The sequence below is a fragment of the Gobius niger genome (genome assembly GCF_951799975.1).
Source record: "Gobius niger genome assembly, chromosome: 4".
Taxonomy (NCBI): domain Eukaryota; kingdom Metazoa; phylum Chordata; class Actinopteri; order Gobiiformes; family Gobiidae; genus Gobius; species Gobius niger.
Window position 1 is genome coordinate 25,552,538 of NC_136855.1, and position 24,573 is coordinate 25,577,110.

Here is a 24,573-nt window from a genome sequence, read left to right on the forward strand (position 1 = left end):
TATTTTTCAGATTTCAATATTAATGTCAAAAATACATACTATGATATCAGTTTGCACTACATCTTAGCATGACAGACGTCACAAGAAACTGAAATATTAATTTAAATATTAAATAAACGATGGTAAGTAAACGGAAAGTGAATGTGTAAACACTAAACTAGTTTTTATTTCTATTGCAACACTTCCATAAAGTGGTTTTTGTAACAGTACAAAAGTATTAGAATATTACTATCTTTTTCTTTTCCAGTTATGTGAAAAAACACAGTGCAGTTCTGATGGTTTGCTGTGAAGTTTCTTTTGATTTGAGCTTGATTGCTTGTTCACCTTAAGCAGTCCATGGTATTCGGTGTAGATGACAGAATGGCACTGCACCAATGTCCACCAAGTTCCTTTACCACATGTGCTCCTATGACTCTGAGCTCAGGACCCATGGCATTAAGGTTCAACATTCCAAAAAAAATACCATTACTTTCTTTACCCAACTACAAATGGATTGTAAACTATATTATTAATACATTGATTGAAAATGTAATTCAAGTAAAAGGTCCAATTAACATTTTCAGGCTCTAGAAAGTCAAAACAGTGCAGGTCAGTTTCCACAATTGCATATCCAGTATTTTCGACATAGATGATGGGTTTGGGAACACACAAGAGGGGAAAAAAAGAAAGAAGAATCTCTCTTTAAATCTGGTAAGGCCATTGTGTCCATGAGCTCAGGGTTGAACAAAGAAAACTAAAATGTCCATCTCATATATGGTTTTGATCAATGCCACATTGCTGTCACCCTCTTTTTGATAACAGGTTTGTTAAATTTTAGAGCCTTGTCTTGGCTGCTGGACATGAGTCAGAGTGGCATATGGAACTAAGTTCAGCAGGTTGAGATCTCAACAGCGTGAAGAAAATGGAGGATCAATGGGGGATTCTGTGAAGGACTGGAGCTCATAAGCAGCACCACTATCAACCTCCATGGACTTCCTGGAAAAGAGCAGACGGATGTCTCTATGGAGGTAGATCTTTCCAGACTTGGAGCTCTGGAACCTGAGTGTTCAAGATCAAAGAAACACATTCATTAGCAGTGGTTAAAGTACTAATTGTAGAGAATTAGATACAAGTTGAAAACGTGTGTCAGTACCTCAGATGAATGAGGTAGCGCAGGGTGCGACCCTGGCTCAGGGACAGGGGCTTCCTGCTGGTCTGATTGTTTGAATCCCGGCGCACTGGGACAGAAAAGGTCCTCTGGCGGAGAAAGGTCTGATGCCCCGCTGGCATGGCTCGTAGGTCATACATCACAACAAACATTTTTACAACCGTCTTGTTGGGATTGAATAAGGTCTGTAAGATATGTGAAATTGGAAAAACGGCTTCAGATGCTATACTTTTTCATTATTCAATAATGACAAAATAATAAATACATATTTATTTATGTAAAACAAGAAGCTATGCACAGTGTCTAGGACAAACCATACTATACAGTGAAATTGTGTTATAGAACTGACCACCAGAGGTCCCCCTTTCCTTTCGTAGTAATAATAACGTAATGTTTTTGTCTCTGGCAATGACAAAAAAAAATCTCTCACCACTTGAATGGTTCCTGATGGGGGTACTCTGTATCCTCTTTTTCCTGTTGACTCCAGATTTATCACGCCCTGTTATGAATCCATGATTAGGCACATTTGAAAATAAAATACATGAGCAAAAGCAGCGGGTATTTATAGTGAAGGAAAGATATTTTGAAAAATGAAAAACATACCATATATGGTGAAGGAGCATTGTCATCGGAGACACTGTAAAATGACACATCCACAGGTAACGTAAGATGACTGGGGCAGAAGGACCCACTGGCACCAACTTCTGCCGTGAACCCCTCCACTGTGCCTAAAGGCTCCAGACGGTAGTTCAACACGCACTCCTAAAGCAAAAAACATACAGTTTCATTGAGAACTACAGAGAAAAAACGTATTTGCTGTGTGCTGAACTGCTATTATGTACCTCAAAGTTTCCCAACAAGCTGGCAGGTGGAGCGCTGGCACTGAATAGCTGCTGTGAGTCTTCACTGCACTCTCTCTTTGGAAAGATCCTAAGATCATCACAGAAAATGTGTTTACTAGAGCATGCATCCAACAATAAAAGGGAATATCAGGCAGAGATTATTATAACATTTGTTCTAAACTAATTCACACAAAACAGCACAAAACTATTATCCACATAAGACTTATACAGTCTCGGCTGCCATTTTGAGCTGGTGTCTGTGTGACCATAGACAAAACAGTTCAGCAGAGCTGCAGCAGGTGGCAGCGGATAGACAGAACAAACATAAAACATTTAATAAACACTATGTCAGATACACATTATTACAATAAAAATACAATTTTAGGATGTTTGAGATTATCAGACCGCAAAAGAACAAAAATAGTTTTGATAATATAAAACGTTATATTAATGTTATTAAAATGTGTACCTTTTCCCAGCGGTCCATGGTAAACCTTTACAGCCCATCAGAGATGTGTCCAGGTCAAAATAACCAGTTTGATTTTTTCTCTGAGGAACCTGCCAAATACATATTTAATAAATGTTACCAATAGTGCAGGGAAATTAAATGACCTCATTATGTAATATGGCAGATGATACTACCAAGCAGACACTGAAAACTGCCTGCTGCAGTGTATAATGCCTGCAATCTGGCAGCTAAAAAACTAAAGCTGTGATTTGCTTGAACAAGTCTTACAGGACTGGAGAGCAGAGGCAGTCCAGTGCATGGGTGGAAGGCCTTGGTCGCTGTAGCATCTAGTGAGTGACGATTCTGCTTCCTCCAGCTGTTACACGGTCGCAGAGGGGAAGGGCTGTGGGCTCGCTGGGGAACAGAAATTGAGAGAAAAAGTCAAATCATAGACAGCAGAATGATTCCTTTAAAAAGTGCATTATGGAACTTTTATTGAAGAAAAAATAGTATTTGAGCTTTTAGTGACCCAGCAGTTCTATGAGTGGCAAGCATGTCGCCTTTACTTTTCATCAGAGACTCCACGGTCAATTGTTTGGAGAGGCTCTGGTAGGTTTTCACTGCTGACTTCTCTCACCAGAAAACCTACAGAACAATTGATCCTGGAGTGTTGTAGAGGCCACTATGATCAAAAAGTGTCATGCTAACCACTCATATAGTCAGTGGGTCACAAAAAATTACGCACCTTTAAATATTAATATTTGTGCACAACCTCTTACTCCAGGGTTTCTACAGGTGGAAGCAAGTCCAATTTTAATGCCTAAATACAATATTTTTTTTTAAATCGTGACATATTTCCTTTTGTTAATTAAATCAAACAGGGGAATAAGGAGTCTTTTTGATATTCAAAACTAAATTGGACACAATGGGCAACTGTTGAGCAAAGGATTGTGTCAAATTTCAGTCAGAACTGCAGCATAGTTTTTGTGTTTTTCACAAAAGTCTCTGAGGAAATAAATATTCAATCCAAGTTCTGATTCAAGAATTTAATGCCAGTTCTGATTCAATTTAATTCCAGTTTGAATCAGATTTAATACTTTAATTTTTTTTAGTGCCCAGCGGAAACCCAGTACCCTCAGAGAGAGATAAGTTAAATAATAATAGTTATATACTTCTTTCGAATGTGAAAAAGAATTAATGGTTCCCTTACCAACACAGTGGAAGGGGGTGTCATTTCGGAGCTGGACAGGCTTGAGCAGGCCGATTTGAGGGGTGATTGGTTCTCGTCCTGTGGCCCTGATGCCTGTGCAGGACCATAGGTTTGCATCTGGTAGAGGGGCTGAGGCGTGTTATGGTTGTGACTTGTGATACAGTTCATTGTTGGGCTGCTATCATTGCAAGTCCAACTGTCCATTTGACCATCCTTCAGGCTGTTTTCAAAACCTAATGGGGCAGGGGCCCTATCGTGGCTGATGTGTGTCTGGAGTCTGCGCTTTCTTTCCTGGAGGGGAGTTCGTAAACACTGGCCAGACCCCAAATGGGACTGGATTTTAAATGAAGGTTCCTCAAGTGTAGAGTGAGCACCATTTTGGGCCCAGGGAAAATGGCGACCAGTCTCCGGATCGACTGGGGGCTTGTCTGTGCAAACAGGTGCATGTGAGGCCGCAGTGCGCGTGCCTTTATGAGGTTCATGGCTAGGTATGTGGCCGTTACTACAGCCGTTGGTGGCAGTGTGTGAGGCTTGTGGTTCTTGTGGGGCGTGTGAGTATGTGCGCACCGTGTGTGTAACTGTAGTTGTGTGAGTTTGGTGCAGAGGGCTGCCCCTCCTGCTGTGCATAGGAGACAGCGATGGAACCGTCAGCCTCTCTTGAATGAGTCTCGTAATGTCCTGAACAGCCTGGGCGATAAGAGAACTTTCTTTGTCTTTCTCTCTTTCTCTAATTCGGTTCTCCCTTCTCATCTCAGTCATCTTTAGCTTTCTGCATGCGGCAGGCTTTGGTGATGTGCTCTCTCGTTTGCTGAATGAGGGCTCAGTCACAGGTGTGTTGAAAGGGCTGGGCCAAACTCGACCTACAGACTCATAGGGTGGGACCTCAGGCTCTTTGGTCTTTGTGGCAGTCAGGTCTTCATGGTTACTGCCCCACATGGCTTTGGGAGGGTTGTCAGAGGCAAAAAGCCCAGGGGGTAGTGGTGGTGCTGTGGGGTCACAGAAATTAAGTCGCTGTGCAATGCGAGCAATAACTTCCTGTCTTTCCTGAAGCAAGGAGCCAATCAAGGGGTTTGTCTCATTTGAAAGAGGCCGAGGGGAGGGGCAGCGAGGCGTGTCTGTCAGAGAAAAATTCTTATAAGCTTTTAGAGGTTCATTTAATGGGCCTTTTGTTTGATCACTGCTGTTGGTACAAAGGCCATAATCCTCAACTTGGGTAACGTTGTCAGAGGACCCATTGAGGGCAGAGTACAACCACTTTCCTGCCTTACTGGCTGAAAGTGGAGAGGGCGAGTGTGAGCGTGAGGGAGTGGGCGAATGGGGTGACCTGTTAAAGAGGGGAGAGCCCTGACGAGGTGGGATGCTGACCTGTGGAAGTTCTCCATTCTGATAGACCAGATTGTGGTTCTCCGGGGACTCCTGACATTTCTTAACATACGGTGGTGGCACAGCAGTGTGTGGAAGGCTATTAATGGGGATGCTGTTAATGGGCAGATTAGGAACAGGAAATCCATTAAGCAGAAGGCCGGACATTGAACTTGAGCTCTTGCTGAACATGTTGGTGTTGTGTAGCAAGGTTTCTTTACTCGGGTCCTGGTTCTTTCTTGTGGTTTGCCCACCATGGCTATTAAGGTTTGGGTTGAGACTTGGGGTCTTGCTATAAAGGGGAGGCAGGCCGGTGTGGATGCTGCAGGCCAGGGTGGGGTAGGTTGGCTGCCGAGGCAGGGACTGTACCCGGACCTGCAGTGCAACACTGTGGGATACATTTGGGATCGGGAAGATGTGCTCTGACGGTGGCTGGGAGAACTTCCATACCAACTCTTCATCAGCTGCACTAATCCTGTTTGAAGATAGAACATAGAAAAAGTACAACGTTAAAAGTTAGTTGTATTTTACTATTACCTTTCAGAGCTTTCTAAGGCAAGAATGCATTATAACCTTGTATCTATTTGAAAATTACATTGTGTGTCTCTGAGCTTTTTAATCTGAGAGAAAAGCCTTCAGCCCACCTGTGTGTCAGGCCTTTCAGTGAGTGTAAGGTCTAACCTGTACAGGATGTTTCTGGGGACGATGCCATGTGAGGCACTGAGCCAGGCGCTGAGCTGAGAGAAGAAGACGTAGGATCGGACAGCGAGCAGCAGGGTCTTCTCTTCGATGAAACGGTCACCACTTCTATTAAAAACACAAACAGGAGGAGGTGAGCCAGTGTGTGGGGCTAATAAAAAGCACAGAGGGAGAGCTGTGTGTTCAGTGTGTTGAAAATAACATATTTAGGCCATATGAAACTAAGAAAAGTAGGCCATACTTCTGGACTAATGTTTGTGAATGCTGCACACTATAACTTTCAATTCATTAGGGAAAAGTAAGAAAGGGGCCTTGATGCATGCATAATACAAAAGTCAGAAGCCAAATGTGCCGTTATTAATGCCAGCTAAGTAACATCTTCAGAGAAATGGCCATGGAGTCATTTAAACGTTGGCCAACATGTCGTTTGAGGTTAATGTCCGTGCGTGCCGGAGTAAAAGTCTGTCATACTGTCGGGGAACGGCCTGCAGGGTCCATCTCTCCAGCAGTAAAGCATCTTGCTTAATGACCGGGTCGCTGATAAGGTCACTTGGCGGACACTCGTCACCATAGCAACAGTCGGGCAGGAGCATGACCTCGATCATGATGGGGATGCTGTTCCTCCAGAGCAGGATGACCTCAGAGCGGGTTCTCCTCGCCTGTCGGCACTGAGCACCAAACACAGAGGGACAGGTCTGAATGAAGGTTTACAACAACAAATTACTGTTTAACTGTTTGGCAATGAAGCAGTGGAGCAGTCGGGGCACAACAAACTAAACTGCAGGTTACTGTTTACTAAATGCACAGAATGTCTTTAAATCCCGCACCTGTGGCAGTTTGTCGCTGCATTCGTGCTTGTGCAGGGGGGGCATTCCCGACTGAGCTGGCGGACAGTGCAACCCCTCGGTTCTCCCCTTCACCGAGTACTCAGGCGTCCGGCCTTCTGTGATCAGCAAAGTCAGGAACACCAGGAACTCCTCCGCATCGTACTCAAAGAACTCCTCCGCTGCATCTAGACAAAGCAGAGACAGAAGAGGTCTAATATTATTTTGGAAACTTCACATTGGCAAAGTGGTTTATTGATAGCCACATAGCTCAGTTGTAGTATTTCCTGTTTTTCAGTAAACAGTGGCTCTATCTTTCTATCTTTCTAAAAAAAAGAGCCACTGAACATTTACTAAAAGTCATATTTAATCCATTCTGGAGTGACACATTTTCAGTCCTGTGTTGGCAGCGAAGGCAGTTAAAAAAAATCATAGCGGACTTCAAAAATAAAACTGAGAAACAAATGCACAATAGGAAAAGCTGTGCTATCCTACTCCAGACGGTACTGGGGCTGGGTGGGTGTAATGTTGGGCAGCCAGGAGGAGAAAACGTTCTTTCTAAAAGTCCTACTCATATTTATGATCAAGTCAAACAAGGTTTCTGTATAAATTAGCAGCACTATCTGAAAATGAAATCCTACGGTGTGATATTTATAGCAGGTTGGCGCTCTCCTTCTTTCCTCAAGATATCCTCTCTGAATGCAAAATAAACTACTTGTGTGGAGTACAAAGACCACTTAGTAAAAGCTGGCTCATTACAAGCACAATACGCAGAAAACAATCTTCAAAGAGAGGAACTTCACAGGCTTTGTCCTAAGAAAACAGCATTGGGATTTTAGTCTGGGTCATGTCGCACTCTGCGGAGCTGGTGTACACATGATTATGAAAACATATAGGCACGCTGCTCCCCCCTCCCACTCAATCACGACTGGCTGGAAACCGAGGCGCGCTCAGCTGGCTCTGCAGAGCGGTGCTGCTCTGTACGTATCACAGGCAGCCAGCCAGTCACACACACACTCCTCACAGGGAACTCCTCCTACACGCCTCAGAGACACGCTGCACGTGGAGTGAGGCACAGTCCAACACAAAACATGAGGGGCGCCAGGGGTCCGGGGGGAGGGGGGGGATGTTCACCAGCTGTAGGATGAATAAGGAGCGAGTAAAAAGCCATAGCAGAGCACAAACTCTCTTTATTTACAGGAAGGGCTCTGAACAAAAGGCGCCACAAGAAGGCGCAGAGAGAGGGGACAAAGGAGGGGGAGAGAAAGCTTCTGGCAGGAGGTAATTATTTACGACTAATGTCACGATTCAAGGTCGCACGGTCCATCACCTCAGTACACTGCTGGATTTGAATACTGAAATCGTGAACGAACACAGAGAACCTATAGGTCACGATGTGGAATCCTGAGATTTGAGTGAAAGGCAACGCTCTGGGAAAGCAAAGATTAGGGAGAGTGTTCTATGCACACCTTAACGCATACATGCGGCGCCCTGTGAGGGTCAGAAAAACACAGAAAAACACTGACAGAAATGTAGATACAAAAAGATATAAAGAAAATATCAACAACCCAGGCCTAGAAGAAGAAACAAACAGGCAGCACACATGGCTCCTCACTGACATGTGCAGCGCAGAACAAAAGCCTAGTGATGGGGACTGTGATTAAGAGGCCCAGCCTGCACATGTTTAGCTGAGAGAGGTGTCATTCTTTAGGCGTCATGCATGAGATGGAGCATTCCTATAAAGTCAACACACAGACATTATCTAGCACAGAACTGTAGTATTAAAAGAGTAAAAGCTAACTATATGAAAAGTAGTCTGTCCACGTCAACAGGAAAAGCTCAAAAATAGGATGAACTTGATATTCTATTCAGATTTATCGTTCCCACCTTTCCCACTGGGCTATGACTAATTTATTCAGTCGTCTCCATTCCACTAAATTATTAAACCATGTCAAAATTCTTAATGAATACTCAAGGCTCTGTGTGAGGTCATGCTATAAACCCCATATTGTGAGAGCAGTGCTTTTTGGGAATGCAAAAATAAGGCTTTCTGACAGAGAAAATATTATCTTGGTTAAGCTGACCAGACAAATCCTGTACTTTAATCTTCGAAAATGGAGTCAAAATCAAAGATTTGTGTTGTTGCTGCTTGATGACCTCTCCCCTGGCACCAGATAACGTGTGATGTAAATTATGTAACAGTTCAAATTTAGATTGATGCATCTTATTATTAGCCCTGGGACCGTCACCGCAGAGAGTGACTGGAGCGGTGCCTGTAGATCAGGTTTGGGCTGTAAGTGCACACACACATGCAGCTCTCAGCTGTCTCATGTCTCCGGGCCAAAAGATCAGTGCAGAGTCAGGTGTTATGGAAAAGGCTTGTAGGACAGGAGTGAACTGGTCAGCCAGAGAGTGGACAAGTTATTTATGTAAACAGTGCTTTAGTCTGAAGCACGTCAGCAAGAACCTTTCAACTTGTACTTAAAAAGGAAAATATCTTCAGTATATGCACGGTATACAAAGTCTCTGAGTTGTTTACATTCTACATAAATCAATTGTAGTGCAAAACTTATGTGCTTAAAAACCAACAAATTATTTTCTGAGTGAAATATGAGCACACTATAATGCTTACAGAAACTTTCAGGAGTGAAGGTACCCATACCACACCTGTAATGCCCTGCATCCTCCTCTCAATACACATCATAGTAGCAGCAGGAGTGCCTTTGCTAGGTACAGTCAGTTTTAAGGCAACATCACAGTTTCAATGGCATTATTGTTAAAAAGCACAAGTCTTGTGTTGAGTAGCGCTTGTGAAGTAGAAAATACAGATCACATCACCAAACGGAGTTCACAACTTGATGTGACCATTTAAACATGATATATTAAGTGATCACCCTCACAATGAGTGACATAATAGATAATAAATGGCTAAATCTGTATTCTGCAACCAGCTGCCAGTTAACCTTCAACACTGCAACAATTTAACCCAGAGCTAATCCCTAGAAGATGAAATAAAGCACACATACAATTTACTGCATACTCTAGCTTGATCATGATTGCATTTCCCCTCTTTCGATACATAAAGCGGATCTATTCCTGGTCCTACCATTAGCATCCAGACACAGCCTAATTTGAATGCTGGGCAAGTACTTATATGGACACCACCACTCCCCTCGCCGGCTGCTGCGACAGACAAGGCACTGAAGCGCTGTCATTTGTTTATGATCATGTTTCACGCAAACGAGGCACACCGATGGCTCCATTCACGGCTGCCGATTCCTGCTGGTCCCGGTGCTGCAGTGCTGCTGCTGCTGGGAGACAAAGGCCAGTGTTGGAGGCAATAATAAAGATGATCTCACCATGAGCAGGGTCTGATGGTACCAGAGACCGACTGCTTCGTGCACGTACTACAAAATAATATAGAGCAGGCCAGCAGCAACTGAAGGAGGTGAGAAGTACTGTATATCAGGGACAGGCAAAAAAAAACAAATCATCATGAGCATTAGCACATCCACGTCAGTGCTGAGAAAAACATTCAGGGTCACAGTACTCCTTCTGGATTCAAAGTCCCTACTGACACGCTTCATTCCCTTACGAGGTCGCCACGGCTAATAACGTGATTTGCATATTTTAGTTTTAGTCCTTCACAACTGAGCTCAATTATCAGCATGGATTTGAACCTCCCAACAATGTTCCCATGGACGCTCAATTGAAGTCTTTACAAAAAATGTTGTTTTCCTGGTCAGGGCGTCTTGCAATGATCAGCAGAAGACCGTGTGCAGATGCATAAGGGGCACTGGGTTAAAGGTAAAAAGAAAAAAAATAACTGGCGCCTTCTCTCGTCTCGCGTCTCTCATGGCCTGGACTGGAATATCAAAATATAATTGGCAAATTAGGTGACACATTAATCCATATCGCAAGAAGCCACAATATGTTGCAAAACCTGAAGTCTTCCATCTGACCGAGATTCACACGTTTTGCCAGTGCAGCTTGAAAGAGGATCGCATGGTAACTAACTTAGAAATGTGCACATTTCATCATCCATTTTAGCCTTGTGTTGGTCCTGATTTAGTTTTTCTTAAACTAAATCAAGAAAATGACTTTTGTTTTTTGTTCAACATTAATGAGTTATCTACTTTGTCCTTTTTTTCACGCTGTGCAGCCATAATTCAGAACTATACGATTGGTTGTTTGAACAGTGCCCTGTATCATCAGGGTAATTCATTTAAGTTTGTCTCTAGTTCATAATTAAACAAAGTTTGACTGTGTTTTGACTGAGTGAATGCAAACTGATAGCAGCCTGTGTTTGGCTCTCTCTACAAGAGCCACCAGCAACAGTGGCCCCAGTGGGACTGAAGCAACCGTCCGAGTGCAAACAAGTAATTAAAAATTTAAACGGGTACTATAGCCAGACAGGGCTTTTAAGATCAAATGTATGCCTTTGGTCCCACTGAAATGATAATGTCTGGAGTTGGTTCTACCCAGAGTATGGTTAAGAATGTGGAGTTTTTCAGGGCCTGTGGGCTCAAGATAACGGGCTCGGCCCGAGTGCTGCAGTGTGCTGAGCTCGCTGAGGTGGAGCCGCTTAACACAATGATATCTCCCTGGTCCTGCCTTGTGGGACAGAACACCGGCAGCTTAACCTTCCCCTGCGCCAAGTCTTCATCAGGTGCACAGGCGCATGTCCTCAAAGAGAAACGCCTATCTGCCATACACACAAATCAGGAAGCAAACTGTGTAGGTTAAAATCAAGCTGAATTGACAACATGCATTAGCTTCTAAGTCAAACAGCGCACTCATATTATACTTAAAGCATTAAAAAAAAGGATGCCAACTATATTAGAGCCAATATGCTGCACGATCTACAAAGGTGCATTAAAAGATTACACTGACAATTCTGCATAGCTAAATCTCCTCACTGCAGCCCCCAGTTGAGATAAATATAGACACAACTTGGTAGCAATCATTTGGTTTTCTCTCTCATCCTCTCTCACTCGGTGGCTTCAAAGTGCAGGTCTAAAGCACAAATAAAACAGTGTCTGATGATTCTGTGAAGCCGCAGATGTGTAAAGGGCCAATGTAGCAAATTGCAAGTTGTTGTTTTTTTTCTGCACTTTGTAATGATAAGATGTTATTTTTAAAACTGGGACGCAAGTTTCAATGCTGACAAGGGTGGAACAAAGGTCCTGTGTGCAAACTCAGAATTGTGTAGAGCTTTGATTTTAGTGACTTTGGGCAATAAATCCTTGTCTCCCTCAGACGGGCCTCAGAATTTAAAATATCCAACTTAAAATGTACAGACTGCAGGTTTGTTCAATAAGATCTGCAAAATGAGTGCCCTATTTCCTTTCACAGAAGGAAGTAGAGCCCGACAGAGAAGGTTGGGGACCAATACAATGGGTTTGGGGGTTGGAAATGCTAATAACTGTAGGGCCTAGGCCACCATTGCATTTCTATTGTGTTTGATGTCTCTGTGGTGAATTGAGTGGATGATCTTTGTCATTGATTTTCATTATCGCTGTCTGGCATATTCACGTGTTTATGTTACTTAATATCCAGTGTCTCCTTAAATGTATCTGAAATCTAAAAAATACAGTACTAGTCTAAAAGTAGAAAATATCAGCTTTGCAACTCTAAAAAATGTATAAAATCCAAATAAAGTTAACAGGCCAACATCACCATTTGTTTTCAGTATTTTAGGCTTGTGTGATGCACATGGCCAACGTGCCTCATCATTAAAGTGATCGTCTGTGAGTTTAAATGTTTTAAAGACTACTAAATACTAAATGTTTTTTTCTAAAGTTGCTTTGCTGATCTCAGAAACTAGTCAGAATTAGAGATAATAAAGTCATACCCACAATGTTACAGATCAATTATCAATTATATCTATTGATAAACTAATGAATAAACATTAAACAAGGATCACTGGACTTTTCTACACTAATGACAGGCTTTAGGGTAGAAGCAACTCACATGAAGTGATCTGATCATTACGAACATGTTACATCAGTTATTTCTTAAATTAAATTACAAAAACTTGGCTTCAGCAGTGGTTAGTTTATTATATTAGGCTTCTTTAGGTATTTCTATTATAGTTTCTGACCCAGCCTTTATTAGCATTAGCATGTACCCGCTAGCTTTAGCATGCTATAGCTAGCACAGCATTTTGCACGGCGTCTGCGGAGGTTAAAACTAACTAACTTAAAACAGGTTCCTAGCTTTAAAATGATACGCAGCATGCCCATATTCACAAAGATTTATAGTTGGTTAAAGTTGTGTTTTTAAGGCGTTGAGAGCCAAAACTGGTGTTGGTTCAGTATCGGATATTTGTTGCTGATATCCAATATCGTATATTATCCAGTTCCTCCTATATCCGATACCAGTATCGGCTTGGCGCATCCCTAATCAGAATCCCCTTTGCCATAACTTTGACCAATGAGATGGGCCCTCCTATGACCCTGCGATGTCGATCACAGGTCCAATCAAAAGGGGGAGGGGAGCTTGATCATTTACTTTTACATTTCTCCTTCTCTCTCTTCTCATTTTGCAAGCTTATAGACGATCACTTTCAAGGCAAGATACGATGTTTGGTTAATATTTTATAAATGTTGCCCATCTAATATGTCCAGGTTGGAGATCAGATCAGCCTGACACACTTTCGGCCATGAGTCAATATTTCCTTTATCCTGAGTGCCCTATATCAACTCAGATAACATTAGCTGGCCGATACCAGTCTGGACCAATATGCAAGATAATGATGTATTGTATGAAATTGTACTAGGTTAATAAATGACCAACTCAATCTGTGCTTACACACAACAATTTTGGGATCCCCCATGACAACCCAATGCCATAGTAGCAGTATGTTTGCAATAAAAGACTCATTTTCAAGTCTTAGTTGTCAGAATAAGGCTAATCCTTAGTGGTCTCTTTGTCTTTGTTGTCATGTTGATTACTCAGGCCTTTGAGGAGTGACTCGCATATGACTGATGCAACACGTTCTGCTCTGATGTAGTTCGCACTGAATCCAGAAATACAATATTTAGCTGGTCACATTATGAGCCAGAGGACAATGAATAAGCCACACAACATTCTGTAATGTCTAATTTTCACAGTTATTCATAAAGGGGGGGAGGAAGTAAATGAATCACTCGTGCTTTACACAACTCTGAGCAGAAAATAATTTGGAAACGATGACGGAGAAATGTTCAAGGTGGTAGCGAAGGTAATGAATGACTGTAAAAACTAGGTCACGGAGTTAAATAGTGTTCAGCTCGCCTCGCATTACCCCTGTTTGGTCTTTTTCCTCAGTGTTAGAGTCTCTATCACAGCCACTCAAGACTTCCTGCTTGGTTAGCTCGCAGCTTCCTTGTGGGGAGTGATGAGGTTACAGCCCAGTCGGCGAGTCACAGTGTTTATCGCATTGTTTGAGACCTGTCTGACTTGAGCATGTTTTGTTATTGTTTGTCATTATGTTACTGGGACAAATCGAGTGCGCCCTTTTGGCGAGTCATAAAGCCAACACAATACCACTGTGACAGCCTTTAAAGAAAGAGCAGCAGACGCACAGGGATGCAGTGTGTGATTAACCTACATGTGCAAACAGAGCCTTGCATTGTATGGAGTTTGTCTCTGAGGCTTAGGTGTTATTTGATCATGTTCTCTGTGCGTCACATCGTCTAGGTGTTCGTTCTACTGCTGGAGTCGCTGATCTGCTGTTTTTGGCCCTGTGCACTAACAGAAGCAGTAGGCCCTCATTTATAATAACAGGGTCAGCTGTTTCCATAGCACTTCAGAACATTTCGGCTCGCCTATCCTGTTTTTTACTACCCTATGTGACACTGAAGGCTATTTGCTACTTTGCTACTAGAAAAATGGTCAAGATTTTTTAAGATAATGCGACAAATTTGAAAAAAAGTAGTGATCTGGAACCTGATATATTTGAGCAGTTTTATCAGTGGAATTTAAATCCAATTGCTATTTTAATCTATGGTCATTCTCGATAATCGCCAGGTCTACACCACCTCTAAGAAAGTTACAGCTCATTGCTTGAAGTCGGCTTTGGACTTTGCTGGGATACAATAGAAACTTTTGTGCTAAAGAGTGAAGTGGAAACATTGATTTATTGTTAAACAGACCTTTGTTTTTTTGGTGACATCGAATGAATCACATAAGTAAAAGCAAGATCAATCAATAAACTGAGGGGAAAAGTTGTTTTCATAACACCAAATTATGAAAATGACCACTTTTAGACTTTTTTTGCAACAACAGAAGAAACACAATTGAGAGCATACACAAACATCTTGTATATAACCACACATGGCCAAATTCAGATGTTTTTAAAGTGACTTTAAAAAAGTGTGACACAAACTTACAGCTCAACGTGTTCACCTACTTGTCAACATCCTCTCTGCACTCCTTAAAACTGTTGTGGCGTTTGCCTGTTGGAAAACTTCGGCAGGTCTCCTCCTCCTTCTCCTACTTGATTTAGCGCTGTGAGGCTCCCATTGTGGACACAAAGGGGCAGAATCACAGCACACGTAGCAACAGGCTGTGATTGGCCGAGGGGCTGCTGGTACAATTTCAGTGAAGAAGAAGTCGTCTTGTGTTTTGTAAACTCGGGCCGCTGTTCCTCTCTGACTGCCAACAAGCAAAACTAAACCCCAACCTACTCACCACCTTTCCTTGCCCTCCCTCTGACACTCCCATCATTGTTGACCACAAACAGTGCCTTTGTTGAACAGCTGAGCAACTCACTCCTTACACTGAAGACAAACAGGCTTTTGATGATTGAAATGATTAAATGAAAGAAAAAAAAAAGCTTAACCAGATCAATACTGTATGTCATAACAACCTAGAACAATAGTGGCCTGAAACTGTTAGGTAACCATAGTTAGCCAACAACTTGAACTGCCAAGTGGACAGATTATTATTAGCAAATCAAATAAAACAAGCTATTGCTACACTATAAACACAGATTCTACTATTCTATATTAGGACAAATTCCAGTCCTTTTCGACAAGTTTATCTTTCTTTCCGTGAATACACAACATACTTATGCGGCCCCACACAGTCAGCCTCGTTGACCTAAGCTGCCCCCTCTGGCCTCTTGCATATTCGCCAGCCTGGTCCATATGCGCCTTTATTCACGCCGGGCAGCGCATTGTGATGCATTGTGGCTGTAATACCACTTATGTAACACGGGTCAAACAAGGGGGGGCTGTAGCGCTTAAAACCAAGATAATAACGTGCCACTTCAAAGCCCGTCCAACAACTGAAGAGGGGTGCCGACAACAAATAAATTTAAACTTAGCCAGAGATGATGAGGCTCTAGGGCAGTGGGACAAACCGGCAGCATCTCCCAGTAACCAGAGCCACCCGGCTAGACATGAGTGCGCTGGCCTTTGGACTGCGCTCCAACTGTCCGGGCCAATTTCTAGCAATGGCCGTCCAAATTGAGCAACCTGAGAGGAACAGTTCAGAGGCCAACTGAAAAGTGTGTCAGCTGTGTCAAAGAGGACTGCGGGGGTGGGTCACTGGAACTAACTGCTCCGGACAAAGTTGCAACTCTGTGGAAAAACTCAAAACAACCGGTCACTACTTTGAGCAGAATAACGCGATGAGATTCAGATTTCCCATGAAACTAATCAACTGTTTGGTCCGGTCAATCGGGGGGGAAAAAAGTCACCAACTCAAAGTGGGTGGAAAAGGCATTAACCTAATTTATCAGAGCAGAGTGACAGTCATCTGGTTGGGTAAGTGGATGCGCCTGAATAGGAGGTAATTGTTGTTGGTCTAAATGAAAGGAGACAATGCAGGAGAAGGAAAGAGGATCATGGGGAGATTCGAATGAACTTAGCCTAACTGTTGTTAATAAACAATGTGCTTAACGCTGGCCAACGAGGCCCGGGGTGGCCTCTGCTAAAAAGCAGCTGTTCTATAATCACCCTTCTATTAAAAATCAGTGGCATCGGGGAAATATTAAAGTGTCTCATACAAGTCTTGTGACCAGCATTTATTGCTTTTTAACGGGAGCCTGGTTTCTACAACTCGATCCTTTTAAAGAGCTGTTAATTATTTTATTTTTACGAATCCAGGCTGATAAAACTAATCACTGACAGTCACACGTTTTAATTGAAGGTCCAATCAGTGAAGGAGGGAGTGTGTAGATTGTAGAACTGTTCGTTGAGGTCCAAACTCATTCCTAACTGTCCTAGCGCATTTCTAACATCCAGATTCGTCACATGGATGTTTATAAGCAGCATGTCTCATAACTTTCAGAGAGCAGAGTGAAGTTTTAGTGTCACAGTAACGCTAACAATATCAATCAGCCTGACAGTTTACAAATGTACAAAAAAAAAGGTTATTTTTTCTTCAAAAAAGGTACAGCACCTTTAAAGCTTTCAAGCATTTGAAATATGTGAACGCAAACAAAACCTTGCTCTATAACAAGGCTAGGAAATAACGGGTGTTCCAATACATTTGCAAGTAAAAATATTATACTGATGCCTGCTCTGTTGCTCTGCCGTTTCTTGAAAAATTGCGTAAAGCTTCTATTGAACAGATCGGTGATGAACTACTTGTTGTGACCCACTTAACTGGCGCCTTGTGACTGATTTGTTCCTTTATGGACATTGAAAACATTCCTGACTTCGACCTGTTGCCTGCTCGGTGTTGGTGCGAGCAATATATCAGCAACACTAGAGGCATCGGCATGAACTTTGTGCAGTGGGCTATTGTTAGCGCCGAGCGCGCGCCGGTGTTGTTGAGTAGGGCCTCGGAGAGTGGCGTGGTGCAGTTACTACAGCTGAACACTCCGTAGGTGTGTGAACCTGATTGAAGTGCGGGGCCTTATGTAACGTCCCGAGCAACAAAAGACGTGCGGTGTCTGATGACAGAACTCAAACCCTCTCTCAATCTGGATGACCAGCTGTGTTAATATTAATCGACAGATGGCCAAACGGGTATTGAAATGTATCATTTAACATTGTACTGAAAGATAGGCCAGTTTGTTCAAAAAAGTCGAGAAGCAGGCAGCTGTTTGTAGATAATAATACGTCAACTTCTAGTTTTACCAAAGTTACATAAATTAAAGGAAAAGGCCAGCGTTTTTCCATACTACATGTTCTTCCTTGAGCTTAGACAAGTTGATACGTACATTTGGGGGCCCGTGGAAGAGCTTGGTTGCTTCTACCTTCACCCCTTTTAGAGCTATAGGAACATACTGGGAGAGGCTAAATGTTAACAACATCTTTGGTCGTTTTGCGTGACTGAGGGCACTCACAAAGACCAGACAGGAACGTATCAACTCATCTAAGCTCAGGTAAGAACATATGTCAGCATGTAAAATGGTGGCCTGTCCCTTTAAGTGCAGATAAAGCAGAATGTGTGCTGATGTGGAGATAGCAAAGTTGTTTGTCAGGGAAAAAGTAAGACGACGACGGCAATGGGCTGCACGAATTTTGAAAAATATCTATTGCGATGTTTCTGACAAATATCAGTGTCCAGCAGTGTCACCTAAACCAATAAGAAGAAGATAAAAGACCTAATGAATTCAAGAACATGATTGCAGGGCTAGCTTTAAGTCCTGATAGAGTGTGATGATTTTGTGGTTTTATGTTACCAACATCACTGCATAACCTTTTTGATTCAAATTGCATGTTTTTTGTCCAAACATAACTGGTATTGTGGTTGATTAAAAAAAAGCAAACAGTCAAGCCTCTTTCTTGTAAACTTTGTAAACATTTCCGTAATCAAAAAGCCATCATTGTGGGCTTTGGTAGTTAGCTAGTACTAATATGACACCGGTTTAGTTTGTTCAAAATCCACATAATATCTAGATAAAATCCACACCTCAATACCCATTCCACAACAAAGTCCCCAGGTCCAGATGGCGTCTCCTGTGCCCGCAGCGCTGACTGTTGGGGCAGGAGGATGTGACGACTTCAGCCGTTCTGCCACTTTCAGCTCGGCCCAGTCCAAGTACGGCAGGTGTATTTTAGCACTAACCCCATGCTGACCTCAAGCTAAATGCAACACTATAGTCTCTCAATGTTTCTGCTTTACACTCATGTGCTGGAGTGTGACTAACAGTAACAGTACTCTCCATAGTGTAAGGTTACTGTGTGTGCGAGGCTATTATCTGCATGTGAGCTATACAAAATACTGGAGGCTTATGTAAGAGCATTACTGGACTGGGAGGACTGGGCTTGCAATCATGTGCAGCAGCAGCAGCCAGGCCGACACAGGCACAGCCAGGCTACTTACAGCCCAGCCTGTCACAACAGCATTGATCTAGGCTGATTACTCCATGGACCAGGATAGCACCTCCGAGCTGTACGTCTACGCGGTATCAAGAAACGCCATCATAGATCTCTCCGGTACAACTAGGGTCAGGCAGCTCCGCGCCGTACAGCTTGCTCAGCAACCAGCTGTATTGCTGCGTGAAAGTCACCGAGTATTGGGGAAAGATTAATGCCCTTTTCAAAGAGCTTTATGTCGCGCTACGATAAAAAATACAATTGTTGTTACTGCGCAAACAAGATATCAAATAACAAAGCATTTTGGTTTCTGATAGCTTAAAGTTTAATGTGTAGTTTAATCATTTGCTTTTGGCATTTTCCATCTGTGCATAATATTTAACAGACTTAGTTTAGTTGTAAATAAATGAACATTTGACATGCTCAGCTGGCTCGTATGGTTTATGTGGTTTATATTATATGTTTACTCAATGACCATTCTAAATCCTACTTTTATATTTTTAATCATTATGTTCTTTTTCATTAAAATTATCTTAATCCAATAATCCAATCAGTTGATCATATTCAGTGAGATTTTCCTAATTCAATTATTATAGTTTTCATCAAGTCATTTGGAATCTTTAAAGGAAATATTAACACATCGATTGAATGTTTCCCACACGTATGTTCCGAGACAACTCACTAACCGAGCCTGTATTTGACTGGAAGGGGCAAGAACAAAATAATTGCATTGCAGGTTCTCTGGGCCAAAAACAAAACAAACTTACATAAGCCTTTTCTTTTTGCTATGGCAGTACTTTAACTTCAGTTCAGCCTACTCTGTTCTCTAGTCCACAATAGGACAAATATGACTGTAGGCCGAGTAGTGCAGTGAACAGCTGTTATAGCTTCTCCTCACTGTGGGCTATGTCACAGACAGTGCAAGAGCTGAGAGTGCACACGACGGGACAGGTGTTGTTCAGGACAACAGCCTCGCTCAGTACCACTGCCTTATCTGCTCCCCGCGTCAGTGAAAGTGAGCGCTGTGATCCTCGGCTCACACAGGACGTCTCAGGCCAGCTGTAATCTGGCACAGGACAGGCTTTAGTGGAGCACGGGTGGGGGGTGGTGAACTACTGTTCCAACTCCTACATGGGAGGACTAATGGCTGCTAACAGGAAGCATGACCAAAGAAACGCTAATAAACAGAGCTCTGAAGCTGAGTCTCCAGTGTGACTAGCTCTGATATCATCCCTGAGTGTTGCTGAGGGCCTGAAAGAGACAGAACAAGGAATGCGTGTGGGATGCAAGAGAAACCACTCAGCCACACTTGTGTTATTGTGTCACGAAAAGTATCACCTGTGTGACTTTTCTAATTCGGTAAGAACTACTCACTTCGAATACCTCCATAAAAACATTAAAATGATGTTAAACGCAAACGCAAACAAACTCAATGTTGACCACACTGTTGAAAGCGGCTCGTAACTTTGCCTGACAGTTGTAAACAGACACCCAGTTTTCCCGAATGACACTTCTAAAGACCGTAAAAGGAGTCAGTTGAACCACATGGCCCAACGGTATGGTGCTTATTAGGGCCAACTGCAATCTGTTGCCTCAAAACACGCACACGCTGACAAACACCTTCCTCACCGAGAGAGCGACTCGGGCAAAAACAAGGGGCTCAGATGACACTGGTTAGGCCCATGAGACTAGCAAGTGTCTGTCCTCAAAAGTGTGGGAAAAAATGTCATAAGATAAAGTGGGTTCCTGAAATGATCTCACAGAATACAGTGCACTTTTTTGGCAAGTCACAATGTCTACAAATAGGACCATAAAACATTTTTGTAACTTTCCTCCGGGAGCCATAATACAACAAACAGCGGGAGTGAGTGCACATGAAACACTTCTTCAAAAAGGCATATTCGTACATGAAACACATTATTTTTAGCCCATACACAACAACCCAAAATAACTGATTGTGTAGGTCCATCTGATGACAAGCCATGGTTTAAGAGGGCAGTCACATTAAAGGAACATGTCTGGACTTGTCTGAATGCTTTCAATCCAAGAAACTTCTTAAATCGACCGTCGACAACACAGTAAAAAGCTTCAGTGCGCTTGACTGTGCTGTTGTTGTGCAGCTACTTAGCCAACAGCTCTTCTCACTCCGCTGCAGCATTTTTTTATACATAAAATCAACCAAGCAGAAGAATGACAGAGTCTCCGGCACCACCACCACATTATAAGCAACCACCACAGGAGCAGTACAGTATGTTCCAAATAACAATAGCACTACACTGACTGCCAATCAAGAGGCTGAGCTATCGCTATGGAGCGGACTTTACACTGGCACAGGCTTAATTAGAGCACAAAAGCTGGTGGGACGATCAGACATGGTGAAAATCCATGAAGGGTGAAGAACACACTCGTTCACTGCACACTAATGTGCCCTTGGGTACTACTACAGTGATGATTTGGCTCAGGCACAGCAGAGTATTGGGTCAGTAAATACTAAAACACCCAATAAAGGAGAAAGGGCTACTTGCAAATGGACCACAAGATCGCTATGTTCAATGGCTGTGTTTTATGTCACTTTCTTTGCCGTTTACTGTAAACAAAGGTGGATGATGTCACATTACAGGAGTATTGGCCTTAATACAGTGTTATAGTTTAAACCTGTCCATATACTAGATGACGAGGTCAATGCTTCTGAAAGAAATGACAAGAGCTCTCATTCTTCTAGGATCATGTTTGAGCATGACAATAACACTACAGTAATCGATGTGTTAAGAAGAACCCATGCACCATGGCTGGTAACATCCTAAGAAAGAGGAGTGCATTTATTTAATGAACCATACAGTTCAAGTCAACAGATGAATACTGCTAGAACAAGCAATCAATAACCCAATGATTTATTACTGACACAACCAGACAGGCAATGTACTGGCCCAGTCCTGTTGGCACACATGCAGACATATTTATGCAGCTAAGCTCAATGCTCAAGTTAACTACAGTAACACAAACAAGGATATCCCTCTCGTCCTCATTTGCCTTTTGCTGCAGATACAGTCAGCAACATGTAAACAGGTTGCAGAGCACAAGGCAGAGGCCTTTAAACTGGGTGTGTGTATGTGTGTGATTCACATTTTTCAGTAAAGAATGCCTAAACAAACCCCTGTAAGATGAAAGCCATCTTTCTAACATCCTATGGAGCTCGACATGCTTCACTGCCCTGTATGTCCTCGCTTACTGGGTCAGGTTTTGTTAATTCACATAACCAGTGACCAGCTGTTACATAAGAAGCTGGGCTGAATCCTTATTTAGAGAAAACTGTTTCTCTGGGCTGTGCATGTACAGTTTGTGCACAAGCAGGCCATTAGGTCGACATTCATAGAGCTTGGAGTTTGTTGTGCTGCACATACCTCTTTCGGGCTTCATGTTGTCCAGAGTCATCAGGTTGCCTTCAGTGTCTGCCGCTCTTCTTCTTCTGGTGTTTCTCTTGTTGTCACACAGCGTAGACAGCACGACAGCAATGTCAACCCCAAACCCACAATGTGTACGACTTGCCGATTTAACTACGCAATAACATCAGCTGGAAGCCCGTTTTAGTGCCAGCTGCCCCATCCAACAACAAAGCATTGCTTTGTTAGCATGCTACTGTACGCGTTCATCCAGTCGCATTGTGTTGTTCACCAAGCAAACAGCTGATAAAGATTGCCAGCGAACTACCAGCGAGTGGTCGGTTTGGAAGCTAGCAAGTAATAAGTCTGACAAGCTGAAATTCAAACTGTCTTCTCTCACAGTCTGTCTCAAATTCCTCCACCTGAACCATTGCTTCTCGGAGCATTTCTGTCTGTTTCCCACTAATGTCGAGCTCGTCACAGCGACAGCGCCTCAAAGGGTTTGCCAACTCAGCAGTGTTAGCCCACAACCAAATGCTTTAATCAAGTAAACCGAGCCTCTGTTTGAACTAATGTTTAGCGTCTATGGGCAACAACGACGCTAACACCAGCCCAGCCCCCAGAGCAGCAGCGGCTCAACAACCAACATCGATACCGATGACTGGCGTCGTTTTCTTTTTGCTAAAGCAAGACCATTTCACCGCTACAATTTCCTCTCACTCAGATATCATCTACTTTCTGTCCACGCACAACACTTGGGCTATCGCCATCTACTTATTATAGGAAATGCCAGCTTTAGTGACTTCCTTTGTAGTCTTCATTAAAACTTTTATGCCAATAACCGAAATCACGACTGGTCGAATAGTAGCGAAGCAACGCGAAAATGTTTTTTAGTCGTCGACGTTTTAATCCAGTTATATCAAGTTGTATGCTAAGTCGATACCAAAAAAATAAGCGAACCACGGAGGAAAGAAGCAGCGCGTCCCCAAATCGTGATGCTTCCACTCTGCCCTCAGCACTTCCCTCAGTCCCTGCTGCTTGTCAAAACATATCAGTGCAGCTCCAGTCACGTGTCCCAACAACAGTCCATACGTCACTTCCTGCTCAGCCAGCCTCACATGAACTCAGGGGCAAAGTAACCTGTAAGTTTAAAATGATCACAAACTTCTCTGCATGGCTGCATTCTTTGAAGAAAACCTGCAATATCCTCGACTTGAACATGTGTTTAAATTGACAGCAAGCCACAGGGGCTGTGAGACGGGGGCAGTCCCTTAGAGCTGATTGGTCGGTCAATGCGCGTTCATGTATGCACGTGAGTTACGTACGTGGACATTCTGTTCTTAAAATGTGTGTGTTTAGTTAAAACCTTAAAACGCTGTTACAGGCGTGCGGCATAGTCCGTGATAAATCCTTGTTTTGGATTGTGTGGGGCCCATAGGCCTGTGTGAAAAATTAGGAAGCTCCCTTATGAACGCACACAATCAATACATAATAAACGACTGTAATTTTGTCTATGTTGCCCCCGGCTATTGATTGTTGTGACAATGGCCCTTACGGAGCCACGTGGAGTTGTTTATCTGCACTGCAAGCTGCTTTCTAAGTCACACAGTTGTCTAGCACATGCGGACAATCAATAATCTTCATTCATCATAATCAACTATGAATATAAAATCTCAATTTGCCAGAAATTTTTTATTTTTTAGAAACTCAAGCAAACGGATACAGATGCTGCATGAAACTGTAGGCCAACACCGTGCCCTAGCCCAAACCCTAGGCCTATAAACAAACCAGTAGTGGCCTTGCTTATTTTTTATTTTGATATCAACAGTAAAGACTATGCTCATACGGCGCGTGGGGATAACCGTAAACCCAATGTGGGAAAATCTACGCCATAGCGCCATCTGCTGGTTCAATCAAAGCTACACCATCAATTGAAATGAGGGATATGAGGGAATGAGGGATATTACCAGCCAGTATTCAGGATTTCTCTCGATAACAGGAGGAAGGATACAGATTAAGGGGGCACATGAATTTCAAAATCAAAACTCCAGTTGTCCGATCCACTAGAAGGAGTTTCTGCCTTGCTGTTTGCGGCGTAAACCTATGGAATAGCTTGAATGTGTCACTCAAGCAATGTACCACAGTTTGCCAGTTTAAATCTATGTATAAAAACATTGTCTTCACAAACTATAGAGCTGTAAATTAATTATAATTTAAACAACAATTTAAACAATCAGTAACATTATTGTCGCTGGATTTCTATGGCCGTGATGTGTATGTTGTGGAAAGATATTCATATTTTGTAAAACAATTGTTGTAAATATTAAGTATCTCAGTTGTTCAGGTTGTTGTAAAAGAAGAACGATTTCAGCTTCTTTTGCACCTGTAGAAAGGGGGTGGG

At 42.8% G+C, this 24,573-nt stretch overlaps 1 protein-coding gene across 1 annotated transcript; it reads right to left on the reverse strand.

Moving 5' to 3' along the window:
• Positions 1-80: 80 nt before the first annotated feature.
• atosa (atos homolog A) lies at positions 81-23,287 on the reverse strand. Its single transcript, XM_079555696.1, has 12 exons — positions 22,194-23,287; positions 6,536-6,720; positions 6,180-6,376; positions 5,691-5,816; positions 3,648-5,484; positions 2,726-2,851; positions 2,459-2,547; positions 1,990-2,077; positions 1,751-1,909; positions 1,578-1,646; positions 1,133-1,332; positions 81-1,038 (listed from the first exon to the last, which is right to left on the reverse strand). The coding sequence occupies exons 1-12, from the start codon at positions 22,222-22,224 to the stop codon at positions 885-887; spliced, it is 3,261 nt and encodes a 1,086-aa protein (XP_079411822.1). The 5' UTR covers positions 22,225-23,287; the 3' UTR covers positions 81-884.
• Between the last annotated feature and the right edge of the window lie 1,286 nt (positions 23,288-24,573).

Coding starts and splice junctions, on each gene's coding strand:
- atosa (XM_079555696.1), bottom strand. CDS start 22,224: ATGACTCTGGACAACATGAAGCCCGAAAGAG. Junction 1,647..1,750: donor ATGCTCCTTCACCATATATG/GTATGTTTTTCA, acceptor GATTCATAACAG/GGCGTGATAAATCTGGAGTC. Junction 1,333..1,577: donor CATCAGGAACCATTCAAGTG/GTGAGAGATTTT, acceptor CATATCTTACAG/ACCTTATTCAATCCCAACAA.